This window comes from Schistocerca serialis, chromosome 1 (genome assembly GCF_023864345.2).
Source record: "Schistocerca serialis cubense isolate TAMUIC-IGC-003099 chromosome 1, iqSchSeri2.2, whole genome shotgun sequence".
Lineage (NCBI taxonomy): Eukaryota > Metazoa > Arthropoda > Insecta > Orthoptera > Acrididae > Schistocerca > Schistocerca serialis.
In genome coordinates, this window is record NC_064638.1 from 1,154,680,317 (window position 1) to 1,154,707,102 (window position 26,786).

Genomic DNA, 26,786 nt, shown 5'->3' on the forward strand with positions numbered 1-26,786 from the left:
AAGGTCAAAAATTAATTATGATTGTAGTGTTGCTCACGCTGCTACATATTGCATTTTCGGGCAACAACAAAGTTATATTATGTGGCAGGTGTCATTAGAGCACAGTTAATAAAGTTATTTCTTGACATAATGGATAAATTAGGCACTCATCTCTTCGTGTTTCCCACGCTGGTCTCGTTGTGAACTCATGGCTCAATCGCCGAAAATCTAGGTAGTGATGATTCCAATCTCGGATGCAAAGAGGCCTAGGTGTTATTCTGCGATATTCAAAAGTTTTATAGACGTGTATCATAAACCATTCTTGAAGATTAAACTTTTGCAAATTAGGACAATGGTGATGTAAAAAAGTAACCAGGACTCCGAATTTAAGTTAGACTTCTTTTTTATTACTTTTGTTGCAATATCACGTAACTCGTTCCGAAACATCACTTCACAATATAAAACATACTTGAAAATATCTTCCTCACTGTTAAAGTTCACATTTCATAAACTGACTACAATTTGCGTCTTTTTAACATGACGACCAAAGCTTGACTCTCTAATAACCGCTTACGCTCCCAAAAATCAGAGTTACAGGTACGTCAGTGATCATAGTGACAAAAGAAAGAATACACATAAGAATAATATCATTGCAATATATACATATCGATGTATCGAAGTAGCTCTACATTAATGAAATCAAATCTGAATGTTGTCACAGAAATATGTTAACTATTTTACAGAAACACAGTAGAATATTGCTGGTATCGAGAGGTTGAGGTGAAGTGCCGTAATGGTTACGTAATTCAAGTACCATTACACGCCCCTCGTGGTGATGATGATGATGATGATGATTGTTTTGTTAGGCGCTCAATTGCGCGGTTGTCTGCGCCCGTACAAATTTCCAATCTTTACTCAGTCCAGTTTCGCCACTTTCATGAATGATGATCAGGATGAAATGATGAGGACAACACAAACATCCAGTCCCCGGGCTGAGAAAATCCCCAACCCGGCCGGGAATCGAACCCAGGACCCAGTGATCCAGAGACAGCAACGCTAGCCACTAGACCGCGAGCTGTGGACCTCGTCCCTTGTATGTGATCTAATTCTAGCCATTTAGGGTCTTTCTGAAAGCACCTCAACCTCTCTCTCTCTCTCTCTCTCTCTCTCTCTCTCTCTCTCTCTCTCTCAGGCTGTTTGGAAATGTGGAGGGACACATCTTGTTTAATCTCCGACAGTGAATTGAGGCGTTTATTTACCGTCGCTGAGGCACCCATTTTTCATCAGTAAAGCGAAATCATCAGCCTAGACGAAAAGCTTGAAACATTACTATAGCGAATGTCTTGCTTAAAAACAGTACTAATGTAGTTTCATTCTGGTGAGGCAATGGTTGCGGCACAACATACACAACATATTCTCATACCTGAGTTACTTTGGCTTTACGAAAGGTAAAGTCATCATAGAGGCATTTCTAACGCTGCGCTTGATAATGGAAGCGAGACTTAATAAAAATCAGGACAGATTACCAGGCTTTGTCGGCGCAGAAGAATTCTTGAGAAAAAAGAGGAGTAAGCTGTAAAAAAAAAAAAAACGTAGAAGTTCCAAGAGGGAATAGTAATACTGGAAGACCAAGAAAGGTGTAGAGGAACTGAAAAGGATGTGAGACGGGGATGGAGTCTTCTGACAGAAAAAGAAGAACGTTTCAAGAGGGGGAGGAGGAGGAGGAGGAGATTAGTGTTTAACGTCCCGTCGACAACGAGGTCAGTAGAGACGGGGCGCAAGCTCGAGTGAGGGAAGGATGGGGAAGGAAATCGGCCGTGCCCTTTCAAAGGAACCATCCCGGCCTTTGGCTGAAGCGATTTAGGGAAATTACGGAAAACCTAAATCAGGATGGCCGGAGACGGGATTGAACCGTCGTCCTCCCGAATTTCAAGAGGGGGAAAGGATATAAATGAGAGTCGATGATGACACTTTTTATTCTCAATGAAAATGACGTACTAAATGAAACGTAAAGTGTAATAAGTAGAGAATATGAATTATGAGTATGCCGAAGAAAGTAATGAGGAGCAACAGAAAGCGATACACTTAACACCGAAACTGGAGGGCAAGAAGTAGATGAAGTGAAGGAATTCTTGTATCACCTTGGAAGCAAAATTACACACGACGCACGATGAATGGAGGGCAAAGAAAATAGACTAACACAGGAGAAGAGGCCATTCTTGACCAAGAGTACCAGTCTCGAACACAGGCCATTACTTGAGGAATAAATTTGTTAGAATGTGGTTTAGGGCACCGTGCTGTATGATAGTGACTCGTGGACTATGAGAAAACCGAAAAAGAAGAGATTCGCAGCTTTTGAGATGTGGTGCTACAGAATATTGGGAATTGGTTGGGCTGATAAAATAAAAAATTAGGTTCTCCGCAGGGAACGGCGAGGCAGGAAAGTGTGGAAAACATTCGGAAGAGAAAGGGCGCGGGATGATAGGACATTTGTTAAGACATCTGGGAATAACTTCCATGGTAATAGAGAGAGCTGTAGAAGGTAAAAACCGAAGGGGAAAGACAGAAACTGCAATACATCTAATAAATAATTGAGGATGTAGGTTGCAAGTGCTACTCTGAGATTAAGAGGTTGACAACGGAGAGGAATTCGTGGCGGGATGCATCAAAGCAGACAGAATACCGATTAGTGATTACGTCTGTTTCGGATCAAATGATACGTAGAAACAAGAATTAGTGTCGCTTTTCATTTCTTTGTGCGTGTGGGGTGCCGCGTAATAGATGTGGAACGGCGATATTTTGTGCAGAAACAAACAGTACGCATCAAACCACTAGTAATCATGAACTGGGGCTGAAATAATAGAGTTGAAACTAGAATCGACAATAAATTTGCTGGGAAGTGTTTGTACAGTGTTCACCGACTGTTTAGGGTACTCTGGTAAATATTTGGTGCTGCGAAATATTTTCCCAAATTACATAACATGTCGCTAATGCAGCAGTGTGTTTTGTGCAGACTGGGTCACAAAAACGTTTCATAACAGTAATCGTCTATTAAAGTGTTAGCAGACAGCCGCATTAGCTGTGCTTACTCGAACAACATACAGGGTGTTTCAAAAATGACCGGTATATTTGAAGCGGCAATAAAAACTAAACGAGCAGCGATAGAAATACAACGTTTGTTGCAATATGCTTGGGACAACAGTACATTTTCAGGTGGACAAACTTTCGAAATTACAGTAGTTACAATTTTCAACAACAGATGGCGCTGCAAGTGATGTGAAAGATATAGAAGACAATGCAGTCTGTGGGTGCGCCATTTTGTACGTCGTCTTTCTGCTGTAAGCGGGTGATGTTCACAACGTGCACGTGTGCTGTGGACAACATGGTTTATTCCTTAGAACAGAGGATTTTTCTGGTGTTGGAATTCCACTGCCTAGAACACAGTGTTGTTGCAACAAGACGAAGTTTTCAACGGAGGTTTAATGTAACCAAAGGACCGAAAAGCGATACAATAAAGGATCTGACATCTTGGGTTGTCGGGTGTTCTGCCGGATATCAGCGTCGTACTTGCACGATATTTCGGTCACGTAGCTCGAGACCTTCATCAGGTGCGACCTGAGACTGCTCCTCGAGTGGACCTGGTCCAGTATTTATGCCTATGGCCTTCCCCCTCCACCAACGGCTGCAGGCGCTTCCTCTGTGGTCCGCGCCCATTCCCTGCGACCTGCTGGAGCGTTGCTGCTCCGTTTTCCGTCCGCTGCGGTTCTAGGTGTTCCCTCTGCGGTCCGCGCCCACCAAACCCGCTCCTGGGCGTTTCATCTACGGTCTGGGGTACCAGGCGTTCCCCCTGCGGTCCGCGCCCGCTCTCCACGACCTGTTGGAGCGTTGCCGCTCCGTTTTTCGTCCGCTGCGGCTCTGGATGTTCCCTCTGCGGTCCGCGCCCACCAGTTCCAGTTCTGGGTGTTCCATCTTCGGTCTGGTGCTCCTGGCAGTCCATCAGGGGCTCGTTTACCATCTCCATGTCTCTGGTTCTTCTGTTTGTGTAGTGTTGCAGCTGGCCCCGTTGCTCCTTTAACAATTCCAGAGCCGGATCCCAGGCTCTGCTTAGCTGGTACCCTGTGTCACGATTCACAAGATCGTCAGCCATTTTAATCTCAATCGATTCTCTTATAACGCTGTCCCAAAATCTGGGTGTTTGTGCTAGAATCTTGGTATCCTCATACTTCATGGTATGATCTAGTTCTAGACAGTGTTCAGCAATGGCTGACTTAGTCACCTGTCTTAATCTAGTGTGCCTCTGATGTTCTTTGCACCTGATCTCCACAGTTCTTGTCGTCTGGCCAATGTAGGACATGCCACATTGACAAGGTATATTGTAAATCCCTGGTTTTCGTAACCCCAGGTCGTCTTTGACACTCCCCAGCAGTCCCCCGATCTTGTTGGATGGACAGAAAACACACTTGATATTGTGTTTACGCAGGATCCTACTGATTCTGGCAGAAATAGAGCCAGCATAGGGCAGATATGCCACCTTCTTTGCTTCATCTTGGTCTTCTTCAGGAACCTGTGGTATAGTGGCTGGTCGGAGTGCCCTCTCAATTTGTCTGTCCGTGTATCCATTCTTGGAGAAAACTGTTTTGAGACGTTCTATCTCTGTGGGTAGATTCTCTTGGTCTGATAGGGCACGTGCTCTGTGGACCAAAGTCTTCAGAACCCCATTCTTCTGTGCAGGGTGGTGACAACTGCTGGCCTGCAGATATAAATCAGTGTGTGTTGGTTTTCGGTACACACTGTGGCCAATTGATCCATCTGCTTTCCTCTGGACTAGTACATCCAGAAATGGCAGCTGGCCATTCTTCTCCAGTTCCATGGTGAACTTGATATTAGGGTGGCATGAGTTAAGATGTTCAAGAAACTCATTGAGCCTGTCCATCCCATGTGGCCAGATCACGAAGGTGTCATCCACATACCTAAAGAAGCATGTGGGTTTGAATGTGGCTGTCTCCAATGCCCTCTCCTCAAAACTCTCCATAAACATGTTGGCAACCACAGGGGACAGTGGGCTGCCCATAGCTACACCTTCAGTTTGCTCGTAATATTGGTTTCTGTACAGGAAATATGTGGATGTCAGTGTATGACTGAACAGGTCCAACAGAGCACCATCAAATTTCTCTGCAATCAGTTCTAGTGAGTCCTTCAGTGGGACCCTGGTGAACAGCGATACCACATCAAAACTAACCATGATGTCCGAATCTGTGATGTGCAGTTGCTTGAGGCGTTGCAGGAAATCTCCTGAGTTGCGGATGTGGTGAATACATTTCCCCACATATGGAGCCAGGAGACCTTTCAAGTACTTGGCTGTTGTGTACGTAGGTGCCCCAATATTACTGACAATAGGACGTAGGGGCACGCCCTCCTTGTGTATTTTAGGCAGACCATACAGTCTAGGTGGCACTGGCGCTTTTTCCCGTAGTTGTCTGATGATCTTATCAGGCATCCCTGTTTCCTTCAAGAGAGCACTAGTCTTCTTGGCCACCTTGTCCGTGGGGTCACACTCCATAATTCTGTATGCAGGGTCCTCCAGAAGTTGTCTTCCCGTAGTTTCTTCAGTGCAAGCCTCTCCTCGGTTGTGATGTTCGATTTCGGCGGCCTGGCCTTGGTGAGGGCCCTGCCTTAACAAGAGAAGATTGGGATTGGGTAGACCATGCCTCCTGGTCTTTAGCTGAGTGTGCTAGAAGGAATGCCTCATCTTGCCAATCTGCAAAGTTTGACTGCATGAGCAAGAAAGCACAGCAGATGGAAGAGACACGCACGGTGACGAATCTGAGTGGCATACAGTTTGATGATACAACCTTAAAGGTACTCAGCAAGGGTCTCAACTTTGCTACAACCCCTAGAAACGTACCCATTTCAGGTTTCGTCAGTGCAGTAGAGCAAGTTGCAGCCACACTTCCACCTAATGTGGCAGAGGAAGTCCGCCGAGAGACCTGCAGGGCCCTCACCAAGGCCAGGCCGCCGAAATCGAACATCACAACCGAGGAGAGGCTTGCACTCAAGAAACTACGGGAAGACAACAGCATTGTGGTACTGCCAGCAGACAAAGGGAACTCCACTGTCATCTTGCAGCGGGTGGATTATGATGAGAAAGTACGCCAACTTCTGGAGGGCCCTGCATACAGAATTATGGAGTGTGACCCCACGGACAAGGTGGCCAAGAAGACTAGTGCTCTCTTGAAGGAAACAGGGATGCCTGATAAGATCATCAGACAACTACGGGAAAAAGCGCCAGTGCCACCTAGACTGTATGGTCTGCCTAAAATACACAAGGAGGGCGTGCCCCTACGTCCTATTGTCAGTAATATTGGGGCACCTACGTACACAACAGCCAAGTACTTGAAAGGTCTCCTGGCTCCATATGTGGGGAAATGTATTCACCACATCCGCAACTCAGGAGATTTCCTGCAACGCCTCAAGCAACTGCACATCACAGATTCGGACATCATGGTTAGTTTTGATGTGGTATCGCTGTTCACCAGGGTCCCACTGAAGGACTCACTAGAACTGATTGCAGAGAAATTTGATGGTGCTCTGTTGGACCTGTTCAGTCATACACTGACATCCACATATTTCCTGTACAGAAACCAATATTACGAGCAAACTGAAGGTGTAGCTATGGGCAGCCCACTGTCCCCTGTGGTTGCCAACATGTTTATGGAGAGTTTTGAGGAGAGGGCATTGGAGACAGCCACATTCAAACCCACATGCTTCTTTAGGTATGTGGATGACACCTTCGTGATCTGGCCACATGGGATGGACAGGCTCAATGAGTTTCTTGAACATCTTAACTCATGCCACCCTAATATCAAGTTCACCATGGAACTGGAGAAGAATGGCCAGCTGCCATTTCTGGATGTACTAGTCCAGAGGAAAGCAGATGGATCAATTGGCCACAGTGTGTACCGAAAACCAACACACACTGATTTATATCTGCAGGCCAGCAGTTGTCACCACCCTGCACAGAAGAATGGGGTTCTGAAGACTTTGGTCCACAGAGCACGTGCCCTATCAGACCAAGAGAATCTACCCACAGAGATAGAACGTCTCAAAACAGTTTTCTCCAAGAATGGATACACGGACAGACAAATTGAGAGGGCACTCCGACCAGCCACTATACCACAGGTTCCTGAAGAAGACCAAGATGAAGCAAAGAAGGTGGCATATCTGCCCTATGCTGGCTCTATTTCTGCCAGAATCAGTAGGATCCTGCGTAAACACAATATCAAGTGTGTTTTCTGTCCATCCAACAAGATCGGGGGACTGCTGGGGAGTGTCAAAGACGACCTGGGGTTACGAAAACCAGGGATTTACAATATACCTTGTCAATGTGGCATGTCCTACATTGGCCAGACGACAAGAACTGTGGAGATCAGGTGCAAAGAACATCAGAGGCACACTAGATTAAGACAGGTGACTAAGTCAGCCATTGCTGAACACTGTCTAGAACTAGATCATACCATGAAGTATGAGGATACCAAGATTCTAGCACAAACACCCAGATTTTGGGACAGCGTTATAAGAGAATCGATTGAGATTAAAATGGCTGACGATCTTGTGAATCGTGACACAGGGTACCAGCTAAGCAGAGCCTGGGATCCGGCTCTGTAATTGTTAAAGGAGCAACGGGGCCAGCTGCAACACTACACAAACAGAAGAACCAGAGACATGGAGATGGTAAACGAGCCCCTGATGGACTGCCAGGAGCACCAGACCGAAGATGGAACACCCAGAACTGGGACTGGTGGGCGCGGACCGCAGAGGGAACATCCAGAGCCGCAGCGGACGAAAAACGGAGCGGCAACGCTCCAACAGGTCGTGGAGAGCGGGCGCGGACCGCAGGGGGAACGCCTGGTACCCCAGACCGTAGATGAAACGCCCAGGAGCGGGTTTGGTGGGCGCGGACCGCAGAGGGAACACCTAGAACCGCAGCGGACGGAAAACGGAGCAGCAACGCTCCAGCAGGTCGCAGGGAATGGGCGCGGACCACAGAGGAAGCGCCTGCAGCCGTTGGTGGAGGGGGAAGGCCATAGGCCTAAATACTGGACCAGGTCCACTCGAGGAGCAGTCTCAGGTCGCACCTGATGAAGGTCTCGAGCTACGTGATCGAAATATCGTGCAAGTACGACGCTGATATCCGGCAGAACACCCGACAACCCAAGATGTCATTAGATCGCCGGGAAAGCCTGAAGAGTTACAGTAAAGGATCTGTTTGAAAAATTTCAACGGACTGGGAACGTGACGGATGAACGTGCTGGAAAGATATGGCGACTGCGTATGGCAACCACAGAGGGCAACGCGCAGCTAGTGCAGCAGGTGATCCAACAGCGGCCTCGCCGGCCGAAGTGGCCGTGCGGTTAAAGGCGCTGCAGTCTGGAACCGCAAGACCGCTACGGTCGCAGGTTCGAATCCTGCCTCGGGCATGGATGTTTGTGATGTCCTTAGGTTAGTTAGGTTTAACTAGTTCTAAGTTCTAGGGGACTAATGACCTCAGCAGTTGAGTCCCATAGTGCTCAGAGCCATGTCAACAGCGGCCTCGGGTTTCCTTTCGCCGTGTTGCAGCTGCGGTCCAAATGACGCCAACGTCCACGTATCGTCTCATGCGCCAGAGTTTACACCTCTATCCATACAAAATTCAAACGCGGCAACCCCTCAGCACTGCTACCATTGCTGCACGAGAGACATTCGCTAACGATATAGTGCACAGGATTGATGACTGCGATATGCATGTGGACAGCATTTGGTTTACTGACGAAGCTTATTTTTACCTGGACGGCTTCGTCAATAAACAGAACTGGCGCATATGGGGAACCGAAAAGCCCCATGTTGCAGTCCCATCGTCCCTGCATCCTCAAAAAGTACTGGTCTGGGCCGCCATTTCTTCCAAAGGAATCATTGGCCCATTTTTCAGATCCGAAACGATTACTGCATCACGCTATCTGGACATTCTTCGTGAATTTGTGGCGGTACAAACTGCCTTAGACGACACTGCGAACACCTCGTGGTTTATGCAAGATGGTGCCCAGGCACATCGCACGGCCGACGTCTTTAATTTCCTGAATGAATATTTCGATGATCGTGTGATTGCTTTGGGCTATCCGAAACATACAGGAGGCGGCGTGGATTGGCCTCCCTATTCGCCAGACATGAACCCCTGTGACTTCTTTCTGTGGGGACACTTGAAAGACCAGGTGTACCGCCAGAATCCAGAAACAATTGAACAGCTGAAGCAGTACATCTCATCTGCATGTGAAGCCATTCCGCCAGACACGTTGTCAAAGGTTTCGGGTAATTTCATTCAGAGACTACGCCATATTATTGCTACGCATGGTGGATATGTGGAAAATATCGTACTATAGAGTTTCCCAGACCGTAGCGCCATCTGTTGTTGAAAATTGTAACTACTGTAATTTCGAAAGTTTGTCTGCCTGAAAATGTACTGTTGTCCCATATTGCATTAAACGGTGTATTTCTATCGCTGCTCGTTTAGTTTTTATTGCCGTTTCAAATATACCGGTCATTTTTGAAACACCCTGTATTAGGCTGCTTCTGAACTGTGGCTCTTAGGTCTAGTTGATGTTAATGCTTTAAACATGGCTGCGTTGTCAGCGACCGTTACAAGGTAAAATTAAAACAACTGCAGAGCTCGGTCGCGAAAATGACGTCTTTTTGACTAGGTTTAGGCCGCTTCTAAGCGTGCCTTCATCAGAAATAAAACATTTTAAACTGGCATGACACGTATAAAATAAATATGAAGCGATAACGCTTTAGTAAACAATATTAAAATAGAAAACATAGAGGCAGGCCACTAAGGGCTGCACCACATGTGGAGCAGGGTAGCGTCAGACTCTGATCGCACATCTGGCCCAAACCTAAGTCAAAAAGACATCATTTTCACGACCGAGGACTTCAATTGTTCTATCTAGTTGATGTGTATACCCACTCCTAGTTTAGGTACGCAAGTTTGACTGCAGTGTGCCATAGGTACTGAGAAGAGCAACATGAATAATATTTGGTGTCGAAACATCGTCATATGCAGCAGGTAATCTAGTTGAGTAGCGCTCGTAACATCATCGTGATACTTATCTTTTGGGTGAGACGTTACCATTGGTAAATGGACAGAACCTAAGGAGGAACGACAGGGTGGTGGTCGAAAAAAACTCGATATTTTTTTTATTACGGAATTCGATTGTATATACGAAGGTGAGTCAAATGAAAACCTTAAATATTTTTTTACGTTTTATTTATTGTGCAAAAGTGGTACAAAGCTGTATCACTTTTCAACATAAATTCCCCCGCGCTCAATGCAAGTCCTCCAGGACTTACAAAGTGCATAAATTCCTTTAGAAAAAAAATTCTTTTGGTAGTCCCCACAATCACTCATGCATCAGAACGGAACTTCTTTCCTCCCATTGCGTCTCTGAGTGGTCCAAACGTATCGAAATCACTTGGGGCAAGGTCTGGTGAGTATGGTGGATGAGGGAGACACTCAAAATGCAGGTCTGTGATTGTTGCAACTGTTCTACGGGCAGTGTGGGGCCTTGCATTGTGATGTTGCAAAAGGACACCTGCTGACAGCAGTCCACGTCGCTTTGATTTGATTGCAGGCCGCAGATGATATTTTAGGAGATCTGTGTATGATGCAGTGGTGACAGTGGTCCCTCTAGGCATGTAATGCTTCAAAACGACGCCTTTTTCGTCCCAAGAGAGAGTCAGCATAACCTTCCCTGCTGATGGTTCTGCTCGAAACTTCTTTGGTTTTGGTGATGAGGAATGGCGCCATTCCTTGCTCGCTCTCTTCGTTTCCGATTGGTGGAAGCGAACCCAGGTTTCGTCCCCAGTAACGACTCTTGCAAGGAAGCCATCACCTTCTCGCTCAAAGCGCCGAAGAGGTTCTTCACAAGCATCAACACGACGTTCTCTCATTTCAGGAGTCACCTGCCGTGGCACCCATCTTGCACACACTTTGTGAAACTGGAGCACATCATGCACAATGTGGAGTGCTGACCCATGACTAATCTGTAAACATTCTCCAGTGTCATTCAGTGTCACTCGGCGGTTTTCCTTCACTATGGCTTCAACTGCTGCAATGTTCTCTGCAGTCACAGCTCATTATGCCTGACATGGACGAGGACCATCTTTCACTAAAGTCACACCCTTTGCGAACTTCCTACTCCATTCGTAGACTTGCTGCTGTGACAAACATGCATCTCCGTACTGAACCTTCATTCGTCGATGAATTTCAATAGGTTTCACACCTTCACTACGCAGAAACCGAATAACAAAACGCTGTTCTCCCCTGGTGCAAGTCGCAAGTGGGGCGGCCATCTTTATACTGATACTGCGACGGTGTGTGTGCATCTGCACTATGCTGCCGCCTACAGACCATTCTGCACGCTGTTTGTAGCACGCTTACCAACTTACAGGATAACGGCGAGAAATTTGGATTTGTTATTACAAATTTAAGATTTTCATTCGACTCACCCTCGTACATTGAAGAATTATTCCCCAAAATATTATGCGCGAACTACAAAAAGTACCGATTCTCTGAGCGTTTCAATGCGAGTGTGAACGGCATCTGCGGCGTTAGGGAACCGGTTCCGGCTCACGCTCCCTATTCATACCGAGTTGAGTAAACATGGTTTGTTGGAGCGTTGTTCGAGCGGTTTTACTCAAAATATGAACGAAAGCTGCAATAGTCTCAGTAGGAAATTCCAAAAATAACACCCGGGAGAAGCGAAATTCCAGACATTGCTTCAAATTTGGCCGTCTGTCTGTTCAATGTAGACCTTACTGCAATTACGCCCGTGGCAGATGCCCTTCATATCGAAATCGGCAATGAAATGCGCAGAGTCTGTGACGAAAGAGACGTCAGCGGCGACGCGCTGAGCGGCGAAAAGGGCTTTGAGGACGAAAACGACGGCTTATCAGGTCAAAGCAGCAGAAAGCGGCCATCCACTACCCGGGGCGAGAGTTATTATCGTGGTACTGAAGCAAGACCACGTCCATACACTGAAGAGCTAAAGAACCGGGTACATCTGCTTAATATCGCGTAGGGCCCCCGCGAGTACGCAGAACTGCCCCAACACGATGTGGCATGGATTCGACTAATGTCTGAAGTAGTCCTGGAGGGAACTGACACCATAAATCCGTAAGGGTACGAGGGTGTGGAGGTCCCTTTTCTGAACAGCACGTTGCAAGGCATCCCAGGTATGCTCAATAATGTTCATGTCTGGGGAGTTTGGTGGCCAGCAGAAGTGTTTAAACTCAGAAGAGTATTACTGGAGGCACTCTGTAGCGATTCTGGACGTGTGGCGTGTCCGGTAGGAATTGCCCAAGACCGTCGAAATGCACAATGGGCGGGAATCGATGCAGGTTATCAGACAGGATCATTACGTAGTTGTCGCCTGTCAGAGTCGTATCTAGACGTATCAGGGATCCCATATCACTCCAACTGCACACGCGCCATACCATTACAGGGCCTCCGCCAGCTTGAACAGCCCCCTGCTGACATGCAGGATCCACGGGTTGAGGTTGTCTCCATACCCTTACACGTCCATCCGCTCGATACCATTTGAGAGGAGACTCGTCCGACCAGGCAACATGCTTCCAGTCAGTGAAAGTTCAATGTTGGTGTTGCCGGGCCCAGGCGAGGCGTAAAGCTTTGTGTCGTGCAGTCATCAAGGGTGCACGAGTGGGCGTTCAACCCCGAAAGCCCATATCGATGATGTTTCGTTGAATGGTTGGCACGCTGACACTTGTTGATGGCCCAGCATTGAAATGTGCAGCAATTTTCGAGAGGGTTGCACTTCTGTCACGTCGAACGATTCTCTTCAGTCGTCGTTGGTCCCGTTCTTGCAAGGTGAGGTATACTCGAGAAATGGCCTTACGGGAAAATCCGAACTTCATTGCTACCCTGGAGATGCTGTGTCACATCGCTCGTGCGCCGATTATAACATCTCGTTGAAACGCACTTAAATCTTGACAACCTGCCATTGTACAGCAGTAGCCGATGTAACAACTGCGCCAGACACTTGTCTTACATAGGCGTTGCCGAGCGTAGAGCTGTATCCTGCCTGTTTACATATCTCTGTATTTGAATACTTACGCCTATACCACTTTCTTTGCCGCTTCAGTGTAGTTCGTAAATACAAAACGAGGTTGACCTTGCTGTGATGTGGAGTACCTTTGAGCTTTTACTGGATATCAACCCACCAAGACAGCCTCCAAAATAACTACATGGTCTACTCTCAAAGGGCGCAACGTTCAACGCGCACATGCTTAACCCTGGTTTCAGTGCACCCCGCCCAGTCCACGTACGTAAAGTAAGGATAAACACTTAGAAAAAGACGTTCACGTCATCCCCTTCAGAAGTACGTGGGTTACGGAATGCACATCCCGTCTGGCACTTGAGTTGTAAGTGTCCACTTCTACCGAGAAAGACGTCAGAGAATCTCCAGGTTGTTTGTGGGATTCACCATCAGATTACCTTTTTGTTTTTTTTCTTGCGAGTGGTATCGCGGTAAGCAAGAGATTTTGTGCAAAGGACTAATCAAGTTGATACAACGTTGGAGGCCCCGTGAGATATTCCGTCGATGATGCTACTGTGAATAGGAAGATTGAAGCGAAATACAAGGAGAACTGCAAAGGTTCTGTTATTTGATCCTGGTCGTAGACGGATGTAATGCGCATACACAAAGGAACTGATCCAATACTCCTCGATTACGCTATTGCCGACAAATCACTGGAAACTAACTGTCGTAAAGTAGACCTACCTAGGACTAACCATCCGACTTATTAGGGTGGTGCCACGCGGGATTAGCCGAGCGGTCTCAGGCGCTGCAGTCATGGACTGTGTGGTTCGATGCCTCCCTCGGGCATGGGTGTGTGTGTTTGTCCTTAGGATAATTTAGGTTAAGTAGTGTGTAAGCTTAGGGACTGATGACCTTAGCAGTTAAGTCCCATAAGATTTCACACACTTTTTTTTTAATTAGGATGGTGCCTAAGTTCGAAGCGTTTTTCCCTAAGTTTAATAAAAAATAGCAGATACCCATAAAAGAGTGTTTAATCATCAATAATATATTCTCCTTCACTATTTAAAATAGTCTGCCAACGCTGGGATAACTTTTATATTCCGCGACTGTAGAAAGCTCGTGGTTTTAAGACGAAGAACTCTGAGGCATGTTCGGAGAGCATTTTCATCCGGAAAGGCAGTTCCTTGAAAGTTAATAAGTTTGTCTGCATGACCGTCCTCTGCAGCAAGCACAAAAATATTTGTTTTGTCAATAAAACCGCCTTTTTTGCTGCAACCGAAATTTATTTTTCCTAGACGCGTTTCGTCTTATTTACACTAAGGCATCTTCAGTTGAATCTAGAAGGATACAATTTTGTTTTGATATTTGTTATTTTTAGATTGTCAAACAGTTCACGTCGTCTCATTTTTAAAGGAAACACGTAATTCAAAAAATGGCTTTGAGCACTATGGGACTTAACATCTAATGTCATCAGTCCCCTAGAACTTAGAACTACTTCAACCCCATTAACCTAAGGACATCACACACATCCATGCCCGAGGCAGGATTCGAACCTGCGACCGTAGCGGTCGCGCGGTTCCAGATTGTAGTGCCTAGAACCGCTCGTCCATCCCGGCCGGCGGGTAGCATCACTTCGCGCCGTCTTCCTCGTCGTTGTCCTTGGACTGCGTCTGCAAAACGTCTCAGTTGTTGACAATAAATGTGATGGCTATACCTCGGGAAAGTAATTCTACTACACCACACTGTCGCTCTTTCACCAGATGCATAGCATTATATTTGTTGAAGCGGACAGGACTTTGTACTGGGAGTTGCTGCTTTGTATGGCCTCAACCATTACTTTCTTTCCCTTATGTTAGGATAAAGACACCATTTCTTGTCACCAGCAACGATACAGGATAAGAATGCCCGACGTTTCTCACGAGCCAATTGACGACGAGCAAGCACGGATGCACATATGGCCGCCCGCTGATTTTAGTGATTTTGGCCGGCTGCTGTGACCGAGCGGCTCTAGACGCTTCAGTCCGGAACCGCGCTGCTGCTGCGGTCGCAGGTTCGAATCCTGCCTCGGGCATGGATGTGTATGATGTCCTTAGGTTAGCTAGGTTTAAGTAGTTCTAAGTCTAGGGGACTGATGACCTCAGCTATTAAGTCCCATAGTGTTTAGAGCGATTTGAACTTTTTTCTTTGCGATTTTGGATTTTGGCTTAGAGCATGCAGTACTCATACATTCGATATCTGAACCTTGACCATTTCATGCAAATGTTGTACGATGGTGGAATGATCACAGTTTATCACATTTGCCAGTTCTCGAGTACACTGACGTGAATCATTGTGGATTAAAAAACACTCCGTCTTCAGGCCACGACCGCCGTGTCATCCTCGGTGGAGGATACGGATAGGAGGGGCGTGGGGTCAGCACACCGCTCTCCCGGTCGTAAGATGGTATTCTCGACCGAAGCCGCTACTATTCGGTCGAGTAGCTCCTCAATTGGCATCACGAGGCTGAGTGCACCCCGAAAAATGGCAACAGCGCATGGCGGCCTGGATGGTCACCCATCCAAGTGCCGACCACGCCCGACATCGCTTAACTTCTTTTTTTTTTTTTTAACGAAATAAATTTTTATTTACAAGTTAACAGTTACATTGGTACAGATGAAAATATACCTTTACGTTTCATGTTTACAGTTTCCGTGTAGTTATCGAGAGTCTTTTTCTTTTCTTTTCGCTGTGGTTTGTTTACTGAAACACAAATTCTGTTTTTCAGATATGTATTTTGTTACATTTTGTTCGCTTGCAAATTGATTTATAATGATACTGCGATTTTGTTTTAATTCTAGTGTTTTGGGTATCTGTGGCAAGGTAACAATGAGGATTTTTTCAGTGATTTTGTTTGTGTTTTTGACATTGGAGGATATATTGTATGAGTTTGTTAATGCTGTTTTTTTTTTGTTTCAAAATTGCTGACATTAAGGGAGAGTGATTTTAATCTGGTGCCATAAGATAGTATCTGTTAAAAGTTGTTTGCAATTTGAGCTTACTGACTATGACATACATCTATGAAAACAATGACCATATACATATAACAGGAAGGTATCATATTAGATTTAGCGACAGATAGAGGTGAGAATTGTGTTGGAGAGAGAGAGAGAGAGAGAGAGAGAGAGAGAGAGAGAGAGAGAGGGGGGGGGGGGGGGAGAGGGAGAGAGAATGAGAGGAAAACATTTGACACATGGTAAAAAAACGTCTTCGCGAATCGTGATATTTGCATAGGGTCACGAAACAATTGTAAATATACCTGCATGACTATTGACATGAGTTGCAGTGAGATTGTTTGGTATTTTACTCACATAACCACCATCATTGTGGCGAGTGTTGTTTCTCAGATTAAGTTGGCACCCTCTCTTGATATGCAAAATAAAATGGAAGACTCACAGAAGATCTCTAATAATATTATGAACACTTTTTTCCAATAGTGTGACGATATTAATTGTTGTGTCCCACTGTTTGACATGGGAGGACACCGTAGCTGCACTATAGACGTTTAGAGACAATACACACTTTTAATATGGATTTTTGGGATTGTTGGAGCGTGAGGGGGGGGGGGGGGTGCGGCAGCAACGAAGAGGGCGTGAGAGACTAGGGGTGTGGGTGGTGCGGTGGCTGGGGTGGTGGCAAACACGGACAGTAGAGATTCATACTCAAAATGATTCTGAATTCTGCTTTTTGTTCTTAAACGGCAGTTGTGGGTCGGTTTAAGAATTTAAAAATTTTTAGCAGAGCGTGGTTTCGATCCACGGACCTCTTTTTTTTTTTTTTTTTTTTTTTGTAACCATATATATTTATTTAAATATTTTAACAACGATACATTTAAAAAAAGACATTTTATTCTATTAATCTATTATCCTAGTGATGGTTAATATTATTGTCATTTTATATGTTTTCGTTTTTATATTTTCCTTTTTCATTTTTCTCTTATTGTTTGTTCCTTAAACCCTTTTACATGGCCATTTGTCGTCCTTTTTTTTTTTTTTTTTTTTTTTTTTTTTTTTTTTTTTTTTTTTTTTTTTTTGAGGGGGGTAGACATTGCAGGACAGGCATAACAGTTTATATTTGGCATCGTTGCATTGATTTGAGTTTATGTTTCTGTATGTGATGCACTTGTGATGACACAGGCACATTGTGCATTCTGGTTGATCTCTTCCTCTAGTTACACTGTTTAGTAGGACAGTATGAAGGAACGTCACCATGATAGGTGGAGCAGAAGTGGAAGAAACTTTTTTTTTACATATACTACAGAATATACCTAATTGAAGAAGAGAGAAAATTTTTTCATATTACATAAGAGAGGCAGAAAGGATAGTGTGAGTAATCAATAGAATTTTATAGGCACAAAGTAAAGGAAATCAAAATATCTAATAATAATGAGTAGTTGGCACTTTCCACTAGGGAGCACTTTGTGTCACTGATTCCACTAGGAAGTAACACTTTATAGTACTATACTTCACTATTTGATGCGAGAAGAGAAACCTCTTTATCTTTTGTGTTGCACTTGTTCACTATCACTGCACACGTTATTCTTGTGGTGAGTGCGGTGAGGTGGCTGGTGGCGGTGCTGAGGGTCACAGGCTGGGAAGGACTCTGGCGATTGCTTCGGTGATCTCACAGGAACCGGTGTAGCCACTGCGACAAGGCCTTTGATCTGGATCATTGTGGATTAACGTGTTTAAACCATTTTATCACACTCCGAAGGTCTTCTTGGACGTGGGAACTCACTAATACCAAAAACATCTTCCTTAAAACGAGAAGAACATTTTCTTGCCTTGTTCTATTCAATTACATTATCCTCATACACTGCGCAAATGTTTCTAGCTACGTCCGCTGCTGTCACCCCTCCACTGAATACGTCGGAAATGTTCCGATTTCTCCACTTTGCGCTCTACTGTCTATTGTCCACAGCTCCACACACTACCACCTAATGACAAAATGACAACATGCGAACTCCAATAACAACAGAGAACTACAAATCAAAAATGGCAATCGATAAATAAACCCATAGCAACCGCATTAACAACATGCAAAACCGAAACGTTACAAACCTATGAACCAAACTAGTAAGTTGGACAGACCACATAAAACACTTTAACAGGAAAATCTACATCTACATCTACATTTATACTCCGCAAGCCACCCAACGGTGTGTGGCGGAGGGCATTTTACGTGCCACTGTCATTACCTCCCTTTCCTGTTCCAGTCGCGTATGGTTCGCGGGAAGAACGACTGTCTGAAAGCCTCCGTGCGCACTCTAATCTCTCTAATTTTACATTCGTGATCTCCTCGGGAGGTATAAGTAGGAGGAAGCAATATATTCGATACCTCATCCAGAAACGCACCCTCTCGAAACCTGGCGAGCAAGCTACACCGCGATGCAGAGCGCCTCTCTTGCAGAGTCTGCCACTTGAGTTTGTTCAACATTTCCGTAACGCTATCACGCTTACCAAATAACCCTGTGACGAAACGCGCCGCTCTTCTTTGGATCTTCTCTATCTCCTCCGTCAACCCGATCTGGTACGGATCCCACACTGATGAGCAATACTCAAGTATAGGTCGAACGAGTGTTTTGTAAGCCACCTCCTTTGTTGATGGACTACATTTTCTAAGGACTCTCCCAATGAATCTCAACCTGGTACCCGCCTTACCAACAATTATCAACAATCAGATGCCAGTCTGATACTCGTCGGCAGAATTTTAAGCAAATGTAATTAATCCACGAAAGAAGTGCCTTACAAAACACTCGTTCAACCGATTTCTGACTGTTCCCTGACCGAGGTTACAGAAGCTACAACGAAAATAGACACGTTTCATCACAGGACTGCTTAGCCGGCGCGAGTGTGTTACAGAGACGCTCAACAAACTGGCTTCTTCCGGATAATACACTACTGGCCATTGAAATTGCTACACCACGAAGATGACGTGCTACAGACGCAAAATTTAACCGACAGGAAGAAAATGCTGTGATATCCAAATGATTAGCATTTCAGAGCATTCACACAAGGTTGGCGCTGACATGAGGAAAGTTTTCAACCTCTTTCTCATACACAAACTGCAGTTGGCCGGCGTTGCCTGGTGAAACGTTGTTGTGATGCCTCCTGTAAGGAGGGGAAATGCGTACCATCACGTTTCCGATTTTGATAAAGGTCGGATTGTAGCCTACAGCGATTGCGGTTTATCGTATCGCGACATTGCTGCTCGCGTTGGTCGAGATCCAATGACTGTTAGCAGAATATTGAATCGTTGAGTTCAATACGGAGCGCAGTGCTGCATCCCAACGGCCTAGTATCACTAACAGTCGAGATGAAAGGCATCTTATGCGCATGGCTATAACGGATCGTGCAGCCACGTCTCGATCCCTGAGTCAACAGATGGGAACGTTTACAAGACAACAACCATCTGCACCAACAGTTCGACGACGTTTGCAGCAGCATGGACTATCAGCTCGGAGACCATGGCTGCAGTTGCCCTTGACGCTGCATCACAGACAGGAGCGCCTGCGATGGTGTACTCAACGACGAACCTGGGTGCACGAATGGCAAAACATCATTTTTTTCGGGTGAATCCAGGTTCTGTTCACAGCATCATGATGGTTGCATCCGTGTTTGGCGACATCGCGGTGAACGCACATTGGAAGCGTGTATTCGTCATCGCCATACTGGCGTATCACCCGGCGTGATGGTATGGGGTGCCATCGGTTACACGTCTCGGTCACCTCTTGTTCGCATTGACGGCACTTTGAACAGTGGACGATAGATTGCAGATGTGTTAGGACCCGTGGCTCTACCCTTCATCCGATCCCTGCGAAACCCTACATTTCAGCAGGATAATGCTCGACCGCATGTTGCAGGTCCTGTACGGGCCTTTCTGGCTGGTTCAAATGGCTCTGAGCACTATGGGACTCAACTGCTGAGGTCATTAGTCCCCTAGAACTTAGAACTAGTTAAACCTAACTAACCTAAGGACATCACAAACATCCATGCCCGAGGCAGGATTCGAACCTGCGTCCGTAGCGGTCTTGCGGTTCCAGACTGCAGCGCCTTTAACCGCACGGCCACTTCGGCCGGCTGGGCCTTTCTGGATACAGAAAATGTTCGACTGCTGCCCAAGCCAGCACATTCTCCAGATCTCTCACCAACTGAAAACGTCTGGGCAATGGTGGCCGAGCAACTGGTTCGTCACAATACGCCAGTAACTATTCTTGATGAACTGTCGTATCGTGTTGAAGCTGCATGGGCAGCTGTACCTGTACACGCCATCCAAGCTCTGTTTGAATCAATGCCCAGGCGTATCAAGGCCGTTATTACGGCCAGAGGTGGTTTCATTACGGCCAGAAGTGGTTGTTCTGGGTACTGATTTCTCAGGATCTATGCACCCGAAATGCGTGAAAATGTGATCACATGTCAGTTCTACCATAATACATTTGTCCAATGAATACCTTTTGATCACCTGCATTTCTTTTTGGTGCAGCAATTTTAATGGTCAGTAGTATACTTTCACTCCGGATTCGGTGCCTTATCCCAAATTAGTACCAAACCATTAGCAACATGGTATTTTTTAAATTACTTTACTACCCGGAGAGGAAGTGGGGAAGGGTGTGTGTTGTAAGTTCTTGGAAGCTTGCCGACTGCCGACCATTCGCCCAGCAGCGCGCTCAGCTGTTTAGCACACAATGGCAGCTCAGTGGCAGGCAGGTCGCTGGCAGAGAGCTGCGCCTACTCACTGCTGGGGTCGTGGATCCAGTGCTTCTTCTCGGCGGTCTTCCCTCCGCCGGCAGCAGAGTTGCCGTTGGTGTTGCTGTTGCTGTTGCTGCCGCTGCTGCTGGGACCGCCGGTTCCGCTGATGGCGCGCCCTTCATCCTGTAACAAAAAAGGCACTTCTTACCACACGCTCTCAAGCAACTCGTGAAACCACAATGAAGCGCCAAAGAAACTGGTACACGCATGTGTATTCAAATACAGAGATATGTAAACAGTCGGAATACCGCGCTGCGGTCGGCAACGCCTATATAACGCAAGTGTCTGGGGCAGTTGTTAGATCGCTTACTGCTGCTACAGTGGCACGTTAAAAAAACTTAAGTGACTTTGAGCGATGGAACACAGTATCCTCGACCTAGCGATGAAGTGGGGATTTTCGGCGGGATTAGCCGAGAGGTCTAGCGCTACTGTCGTGGACTGTGAGGCTGGTCCCGGCGGAGGTTCGAGTCCTCCCTCGGGCATGGATGTGTGTGTTTGTCCTTAGGATAATTTAGGTTACGTAGTGTATAACCTTAGGGACTGATGACCTTAACAGTCAAGTCCCATAAGATTTCACACACATTTGAGCATTTTTTTGAAGTGGGGATTTTCCCGTAACACCATTTCAAGTGTAGCGTGAATATCAGGAATCCGGTAAAACATCAAATCTCCGACGTCGCTGCGGCCGTAAAAAGGTCCTGCAAGAACGTCACCAACGACGACTCAAAAGAATCGTTGGATGTGACAGAAGTGCAACCCTTCCGCAAATTGCTGCAGATTTCAATGCTGGGCCCTCCGGTGTCAGCGTGCGAGCCATTTGGTAAAACATCATCGATATGGGCTTTCGGAGCTGAAGGCCCACTCATGTGCACTTGATGACTGAACGACACAAAGCTTCACGCCTCGCCTGGGCCCGCCAACACCGACACTGTACTGTTGATGACTGGAAACATGTTGCCTGGTCCGACGACTCAATTTTTAAATTGTATCGATCGGATGGGAGTGTACGGATATGGAGGCTACATCATGAATCCATGGTCCCTGCATGTCAGAAGGGGACTGTTCAAGCAGATGAAGGCACTGCAGTGGTGTGGGGTGTGTGCAGTTGGAGTGATATGGGACCCCTCATACGTCCACATACGACTCTGACAGGTGGCACGTACGTGCATCTGGTCTGATCACCTGCACCAATTCATGTCCGTAGTGGAATTCCAGCACGACAATGCGACGTCCCATACGTCCAGTATCGCTACAGAGTGCCTCCAGTAATACTCTTCTGACTTTACAAACTTTCATTGGCCACCAAACTCACCAGGCGTGAACATTATTGAACATATCTGGGATGCCTTGCAACGTGCTACTCAGAAGAGATCTCCACCACCTCGAACTCTCATGGATTTATGGACATCCCTGCAGGATTCATGGGGTCAGTTCTCTCCAGCACTACTTCAGACACTAGCCGAGTCCATGGCACGTCCAGTTGCGGCAGTTCTGCGTGCTCGCGGGTGCCCTACACGATATTAGGCAGGTGTACCAGTTTCTTTTACTCTTCAGTATATATTTCCAACATGGTATTGCTTTACAACTGAGCTCCAAACACAAGTTACATACTATTCTAGGTCACGAAAACTCATGGAGTAAATTGGAAGTAATATCTGGCGTTCCCAAACGAAGTGTGGAGGGCCGCTGCTGTTCCTAATCTACGTAAACGACATAGAGACAATCTGAGCAGCCCCCTTAGATTCTTTGCACATAATGCTGTCATTTACCGTCTTGTTAAGTCATCAGATGATGAACACCAACTGCACGAATATTTAGAGGAGATCTGTATTGTTCAAAAAGTGGACATAATGAAAATAATCGACATGAGTAATAAAAGAAATCCGCCAAATTTCGGTTACACAATAACTCTCTCAAACTGGAAAGCTCCAAATTCAACGAAATACTTAGGTATTACAATTACTAATAACTTCAATTGAATAGATCACAAAGATAATGTTTTGGGTAAAGCAAACCAAAGACTGTGATTTATATGCAGAAGACTCGCAAAATACAACAGATCGTCTACAAAGACTGCGTACACCACGCTTGACTTCCCTCTTCTGGTGTAGTGCTGTGCGGTGTGGGATGCACATGAGATGGAACTAACAGAGGACATCGGAAAAGTTCAGGTAATGGAACCTCGTTTTGCATTATCGCGAAATTGGGGAATGATGCGTGAAAGGATGGCAGTCATTAAAACAAAGGCGTTTTTCGTTGCGGCAGAATCTTCTCGCGTAATTTCAATCACCAACTTTCTCTTCCGAATACGAAAATATTCTGTTGGCTTCCACGTGCATAGCGAGGAATGATCATTATGATAAAATAAGGGAAATCAGGGCTCGCACAGAAAAATTTAAGTGCTCGTTTTCCACGCGCGCTGTTTAAGAGTGGAACCGTAGAGAAATAGCTTGAAGGTGGTACAATGAACCGTCTGCCACGCACTTAATTTTAAATTGCAGAGTAATCATGTAGACCATACAGATGTAGATTCAAGTTATATTATGGTATCGGCATTAATTATTGCCTGTCATATGAATTTTTAAATATTAATAGTTCTTTATTTATAATTATCAGATTTTCCGTATATATTTATTCAGTGCTCTGAAATTTTGGGGTTTACGTGATTTGTGTGGAATCTGAAGTTGTTTGTTTTCACATGTTTATTGTTATATGATTTGTTTCATTATTTCATATTTTATGATAGAGTTTTATAATTATTGTGGATGCAATTGTCGAGTTTTTCTGGGAGTAGTCCTGGTGGCAGATGCCGGTTCCCAATTGTAAACCACCTGCATTGACGCACGTTGTTATAAATCCTGTAAGTGGCGGTGACACAAATGATTAATTCCCTGTAATTATTGTTAAGTCACACGGCAGTAAATCTGTGCAGGTTTTATTTTTTTGGTGTAGTACTGACTTCAAAAGTGCAACATCTTGTTCCTTTGAAAACAGACTCAGGTAGGTACGGAATACATTTAATTTTGGCCCACTGCATTCGACTCTGTTCATCGCACATGAAAACCGTTGTGGTTGCCAGGTTACGTTCGCGGCCTGAATATGGCACCGTGTGGTTCAAAATGGTTCAAATGGCTCTGAGCACTAAGGGACTTAATTTCTGAGGTCATCAATCCCCTAGAACTTAGAACTACTTAAACCTACCCAACCTAAGGACATCACACACATCCATGCCCGAGGCAGGATTCGAACCTGCGACCGTAGCGGTCGCGCGGTTCCAGACCGTAGCGCGTAGAACCGCTGGGCCACCCCGGACGGCCACCGTGTGGCATCAAAACAAATAGCACGTTTTAAGAATAATAAATGACGTTAGATTCAAATACAGCCAAAGGTTTTGTCATCGTAATTCAAAGACATCGACTAATTCAGTCGTCAGTTTACGATGCGACTTTGGCAGGGCGATAGGCTGAACAGTGCAATGGACTTTCAATTTGTGCTCATAATGACCAATAGAAAAAAACGTGTGAGGTAAGTGACGCACGTAAGACCTGAAAGATGCTGCAGCTGATAATCATTATGAATCTGGTGCGAAGAAATCATCCTTCATGCTGAAGTAATAGTATCTGTGATATGAAAATAGTCGCTTGAACAAAACTGTTTGTGCGTGAATAAGCACACTTTATAGTGGATTCGTTATGCCGTTTTTTTTAAATAAACAAAGAATTTTAGAGTCATCAATCTTCTGACTGGTTTGGTGCAGCCCGTCTGCGCCGACGTCTTCATCACAGGGAAATACTTTCTCACTACTTCCACAATTATTTGCTGGATGTACTGCAACTCTGTCTTCCCCCATAGTCTTTACGCTCCACGGCTCCCTCTTGTACCACTGAGCTCATTCCCTGATGTCTTAACACATGTCCTAGCATCCACTCACTTCTTCTTGTCAGTGTTCTCCAAATATTCCTCTCATCGCCGATTCTGTGGAGAGCATTCTCTTTCCTTATTAGTCCACATAATTTTCAACATTCTTCTGTAGCATCACATCTCAGACGCTTCGATTCTCTTCTGTTCCGGTTCTCCCACAGTCCATGTTTCACTGCCACACAACGCTCTGCTCGGGACGTACATTCACAGAAGTTTCTTCCTCAAATTAAGGCCTATGTTTGATACTAGTAGACTTCTCTCGGCCAAGAAAGCACCTTTCGCCGTTGCTAGTCTGCTTATTACGTCCTCCTTGCTATTTTGCTGCCTAAGTAGCAGAGTTCCCTAACTTCATCTGCTTCGTGATCACTAATCCTTAAGTTCAGTTTCTCGTAGTTTTTGCTGCCTCTCATTTCTTTCATCTTACTTCATTTTACTCTCAATCCGTATTCAGTACCCAGTAGACTGTTCATTCCAATTTTTCTTCGTTTTCACTGAGGGTAGAAATGTCATCACCGAATTTTATAATTCATATCCTTTCACCTTGAATTTTAATTCCACTTTCCGTCATTTCTGTCATTGCTTCTTCGATGTATAGATTGAACAGTACGTCGAAAGACTACATCCCTGTCTTACACCCTGTTAATCAGAGCACTTCGTTCTTTTTCTTGCCCTCTTATTGTTCCCTTTTGGCTCTTGTACAGATTGTATATTACCCGTCTTTCCCTCTAAGTTACCCATATTTTCCTCAGAATCTCAAACTTGTTGCACGATTTTACAGTACCTGACGCTATTTCTAGGTCAAAAAATCCTATTAACGTGTTTTGAGTATTTGTCGCTTTTACTTCAGTTATCCAGCGCAACTGCAGAACTGCCTCTCTGGTCCATTTACCTTTCCTAAAGCCACGCTGATCGTAACGATTATATAACGCAAGTGGAGAATGGTCGGTTTACGAAGTGAACGCATGAAACAATTCAAAGTTACTGTGTGAAAAGGAGTAGGAGAAAAGCAATTTTTCTCGGCAGATATTGGCTAAGCAGTGCCGGTGAGAGCGCTATGGAAAACTGGGAAGGATAAATCTCCATTTGGGAGCGAGGGAAGCCCCGGATAGCCTCGGTAAATCGCAGTCGCACGGAGCAGCAGCGGCGATCCGTCGTAGACCCCGGCACGCTGGGGAGGGGAAGCCCCCGGCACGCTAATCTGTTGTCTGGCCGCCGATGGATGCCTTGCTGGGCCTGCGCACTGATCACGCCGCTTCCGCCAGGCCCACCAACCTTCTCGACAATACACTGGACGCTCGGTGCCTGAGCGATCCGGGAGGCGCAGTGCTGCCATCTGATTTAGGCTCTCCCTGTTGCCCCGCTAAATCACTCCACGTAGCAGCGGAAACATTTCGTCCAACTCTGCTGCGATGGATTTCTTAACCGTGCTTGTCGAAGCAAAGTCATTCATAAATACTGGGTGGTACGTATTCAGTTGGCCACCCTGACGAAATGCGCGTTGGATGCTGCGCAATCAGGCAAATAGCGTCGCTTGGAGCGGTGGAAGCCTGTATCAAAGTCTTACTTGAAAAATCATATCTACAGTTGACATAAAAGTTTTCTGGGTGCTGCTGGAGAAAAACCAACGTTTCGGCCACCATTGCTGCGGCCTTCTTCTGGGTCTTGGTTTTTCTCCAGCAGCAGTAGTTTTTACATTATGACGCGGTACTATACCCAGAAATTGTGAGGACGGGTCGTGAGTCGTGTTCGGGTAGCTCAGTTGGTTGAGCACTTGCCCGCGAAAGGCAAAGGTCCCGAGTTCGAGTCTCGGTCCGGCACACAGTTTTAGTCTGCCAGGAAGTTTCAAAACCGGCGCACACTCCGCTGGCGAGTCAAAATTTCATATCTGAATATTACTAATTATCTCAGAGTAATTTTTTTCATCATTAACAGCTAAAATGCCAAGTCGTAATGATCTTGTTTCCATCGATCTTTTTTTCAAGTGAACTGGTCATACAAAAGGAAAAGGTTTCAG

General features: G+C 45.7%; 1 protein-coding gene across 1 annotated transcript in view; it reads right to left on the reverse strand.

The window, feature by feature from the left end:
- Positions 1 to 21,442, reverse strand: part of LOC126456106 (proteoglycan Cow) — a 320,501-nt gene extending 299,059 nt beyond the window's left edge. Inside the window, exons 1-2 of the mRNA XM_050091862.1 lie at positions 21,431 to 21,442; positions 20,839 to 20,974 (exon numbers count right to left, since the gene is read on the reverse strand). Coding sequence (XP_049947819.1) covers positions 20,839 to 20,974; positions 21,431 to 21,442 — 148 coding nt within the window. The remainder of the gene's footprint in view (positions 1 to 20,838; positions 20,975 to 21,430) is intronic.
- Between the last annotated feature and the right edge of the window lie 5,344 nt (positions 21,443 to 26,786).